The sequence below is a fragment of the Cebus imitator genome, unplaced genomic scaffold, assembly GCF_001604975.1.
Source record: "Cebus imitator isolate Cc_AM_T3 unplaced genomic scaffold, Cebus_imitator-1.0 Scaffold70, whole genome shotgun sequence".
NCBI lineage: Eukaryota > Metazoa > Chordata > Mammalia > Primates > Cebidae > Cebus > Cebus imitator.
The window spans coordinates 3,126,654-3,130,829 of record NW_016107385.1 but is presented as its reverse complement, the minus strand read 5'-3'; the positions used below and the strand labels follow the sequence as shown (position 1 = coordinate 3,130,829).

The following is a 4,176-nucleotide window of genomic DNA, read 5'->3' as shown; positions in this document are numbered from 1 at the left end:
GCCTGGCTAACATGGTGAAACCCCATCTCTACAAAAATACAAAAAGTAGCCGGGCTCAACGGCAGGTGCCTGTAACCCCAGCTACTCAAGAGGCTGAGGTGGGAGAATCGCTTAATCCTGGGAGACGGAGGATGCAGTGAGCTGGAGATCATTCCATTGCACTCCAGACTGGGCGACTGAACGAGGTTCCATCTTAAGAAAAAAAAAAAAAAGCCGGGCGCGGTGGCTCACGCCTGTAATCCCAGCACTTTGGGAGGCCGAGGCGGGTGGATCACGAGGTCAAGAGATCGAGACCATCCTGGTCAACATGGTGGAACCCCGTCTCTACTAAAAATACAAAAATTAGCTGGGCATGGTGGCGCATGTCTGTAATCCCAGCTATTCAGGAGGCTGAGGCAGGAGAATTGCCTGAACCCAGGAGGCGGAGGTTGCGGTGAGCCGAGATCGCGTCATTGCACTCCAGCCTGCGGAACAAGAGCGAAACTCCGTCTCAAAAAAAAAAAAAAAAAGAGGCCAACAGAGAAGTTGGATGCAGCAGCCAGGAGAAAACAACTGAGTCAAGGTAGTACACTATCACTATCACACAGGTTAAGGGGATGAATGTTTCAGGCAAAAAAGAACATTCATCAATGTCAAATTCTGAAAGAGGTCAAAATGGCTAAGGACTGGGAAGAACAAAATTTGATGACTAAGCAGAATTATGTGATTTTTGAGAAAGGAGTTTCAGAGTAACACTAACAACTTGGGCTTCTGAAAGGCCAAACTGAAAGGATAGACAGTTTTCAAACTGAGATAAATTCATCTGTTATAAAAACACAAAACTGGCTGGGCATGGTGGCTCATGCCTGTAATCCCTACACTTTGGGAGGTTGAGGTGGGCGGATCATGAGGTCAGGAGATCGAGACCCCTGGCCAACATGGTGAAACCCTAGCTGTATTAAAAATACAAAAATTAGCCAGGCATGGTGGTGGACACCTGTAGTCCCAGCTACTTGGGAGGCTGAGGCAGGAAAATCACTTGAACCCGAGAGGCGGAGGTTGCAATGAGGGGAGATCACACCACTGTACTCCAGCCTAGTGACAGAGTGAGACTCTATCTCAGAAAATAAAACAAAACAAAACAAAAAACACACAAAATTAGTCTAGGTTATCTTAAGCAGCTCTTGTTGACTGTATTACGGATGACTATAGTAAAGGAACTTTAATTTGCATTCATTCATTCATTCATTCATTCATTCGCTCATTTAGATGGAGTCTTGCTCTGTTGCCCAGGCTGGAGTGCAGTGGTGCAATCTCAGCTCACAGCAACCTCCGCATCCCGGGTTCAAGCAATTCTCTGGGTTCAAGCAATTCTCCTGCTTCAGCCTCCCAAGTGGCTGGGATTATAGGCATGCACCACCACCCAGAGTTAATTTTATATTTTTAGTAGAGATGGGGTTTCACCATGGTGGCCAGGCTGGTCTCGTACTTCTGACATCAGGTGATCTGCCTGCTTTGGCCTCCCAAAGTGCTGGGATTACAGGCATAAGCTACCACACCCAGCCAATTTGCTCTAATTTAATATCTCAAGCTGCTAATACAAGTCTTCAATATAGTGACACCAATACTCTACTGTAGAAAAGCATTTATATAAAATTAAATTTTCTTTTGGAAAAGAATTTAAAATACTTTACCTATTTCCACCTCAGTGAGACGGTTATCGATCTTCTTAAGTATTTTATCCATCTCATCTATCTTTGTCTGAAGTTTCTCCCTTTCATTCTAAATACAAAAGATTAGACTGTCAAATTAAACCTCCAAAGTATTACAAATCGTTCAAATTGCTCACATAATTGCTCTATCAGGATCATGAACAGGCAAATCTTAAAATGAAAGTCAAAGCTTTAAGTTGGAACTTAAAAAACAAAAGTAAATTTTATTAAAATAAGTTTTAGCCAAAAGAACTCTGGAAAATAAGTTTATTTTACAAATTTATTAAATATTTCATTAAAAAAATAAAATCATATAAAAAGTATATTGACATAGAACTAATTTTGGTACTTTATTTTACCATTTCTATATGTGTTCCATGGAATATATTACTATTTATTACTTAAAAATATTTCTATGATGAACTAAACATGGGAAACATTGGTCAAAAAGAATTTAGCATTTATGTTTAGATTTTTAAAAATTTGTATTTCTCTGAAAGGGCATATTGTTTGCAACATTTCCAAATTTATTGGCCACTGGGAAGTTTTTTTTTTTTTTTTTTTCGTCATAGAATTTACAGCTTTCTGAAGTTATCTTTTTTTTTTAAACCTAATTTTTTAAAAAGTATTTTTTTGTTGAGACAGAGTCTCACTAGTCTCTGTTGCCCAGGCTGGAGTGCAGTGGTGCAATCTCAGCTCACTGCAACCTCCGCCTCTCGGGTTCAAGCGATTCTCCTGCCTCGGCATCCCGAGTAGCTGGGATTACAGGTGCACACCACCATGCCTGGCTAATTTTTATATTTTTAGTAGAGATGGGGTTTTGCCATGTTGGTCAGGCTGGTCTCAAACTCCTGACCTCGTGATCCGCCCGCCTCAGCCTCCCAAAGTGCTGGGATTACAGGTGTGAGCCACCACATCCGGTGGGAAGTTTATCTAGAGCCTTTTAAAAAAGCTAATTATTTTGGGAAATGCTACTTTAAACACATGTACATACATATAGAGCTAGGTATGGACTATGAAGAAGATAATACTATGGTATAGTCCTTGGCAATGGGAGACCAGAATCCTATATATTTTATTTCAGTATGTATGATGGATAATAGTATTTAAGATGAGACATAGATCCACTTTGGTAATTATATTCCAGTATTCCTCAAGATGTCAGGATCGGCCACTTTTAACAATTGAACCTTACCTCTTAATTTTAAGTTTCTGCCCAAGTCTTATTCACATATCTTCTAAGGAAGATTCTTCATATTCTATAACCACTATAAAGTATTTTTAATATCTCTTTCTTTCTATGAAGTTAACTGTCTCAAATTACCTGAGCTGACTGCACCAGCTTGCCATACAGAGCCACTTTTCCTTGGTGAGTGAAGACTTTAGTCATCTTGGTGAAACGTGATTTTATTTTGTTAAGGTAAATTCCAAAGTCCTGTAACTGAAAAGGAAAATTACAGAGTACATTGTACTAAAACAAATGAGTCAGAATAGGTAAATGGTCTAGGAATGCTACAATTTGCCCATCCTAAGGGCAGGATATTTGTCATTTTCAAATTTAATTCTATATAATTGTCTAAGACCAGAAAAAAAGATTTTAGTTTTGATTCCTGTCTTTAATTGATTATTCATATTATTAATTAGAAAATGACAGGCTCTTAAAGAAACTTTTAATATATTAGGGCACATATAAAATGGGCCAATTACTATTTAATCAATTAAAACAAATCTTTTTTTTGTCTAAAACTAAGTGAAAGGCAAATAGGAAGGAGGGAACCTTAAATAAACTTCAACTATATATTGAAGTTTAAATTGATAAATTAAATTGATTAATTGATCATCTCAGGTTTGTAAATATTACACATTAACAATTGCATATAATTAAATAAGACCTTGGTATCACATTACACCTAAAAAATAAGTTAAATAACTCATCACTAATGACCAAGTAATAGTTACTTATTTCACAATAGACATTGTTCAGAATGTCTTTACTGATTCCCATTCAGAAAATAAGACAAAAGTACCTCTTCGTCAGAGCAGTGTCTCATTTTTTCCCACAGGTTCTTATTTATATCAGCCAACAGTTTATCTTGGTTCGATGCAGAAAGCTTTAACCTAAAATACAAAAAAGTTAATTAGCACAGGATTCAAAACCAGCTTTAATGAACCAGCTCTGATCTATAGTCATGCTTAGCTTAACTCTTCCTAGTTTTTTTCTACATAAAAAGAGGTGAATTTGGCCAGGCTTAGTGGCTCATGCTTATAATCATAGCACTTCGGGAGGCTGAGGCAGGTGGATTACCTGAGGTCAGGAGTTCAACACCAGCCTGACCAACATGGAGAAACTCATCTCTACTAAAAGAGCACAAAAATCAGCCGGGCGTGGTGGAGCATGCCTGTAATCCCAGCTACTTGGGAGGCTGAGGCAGGAGAATCACTTAAACACAGGAGGCAGAGGTTGCAGTGAGCCAAGATTTCGCCA

At 38.5% G+C, this 4,176-nt stretch overlaps 1 protein-coding gene across 3 annotated transcripts in view; it reads right to left on the bottom strand.

Moving 5' to 3' along the window:
- Positions 1–4,176, bottom strand: part of KNL1 (kinetochore scaffold 1) — a 41,868-nt gene that overhangs the window by 15,954 nt on the left and 21,738 nt on the right. For 2 of the 3 annotated variants that reach the window (XM_037739432.1, XM_017530888.2), the window contains exons 7-9: positions 3,719–3,809; positions 3,016–3,132; positions 1,674–1,761 (exon numbers count right to left, since the gene is read on the bottom strand). In XM_037739432.1, the coding sequence (XP_037595360.1) occupies positions 1,674–1,761; positions 3,016–3,132; positions 3,719–3,809 (296 nt within the window). Of the gene's footprint in view, positions 1–1,673; positions 1,762–3,015; positions 3,133–3,718; positions 3,810–4,176 lie in introns of those variants that run through there. The other variant, XR_005200765.1, reaches the window with a different exon arrangement.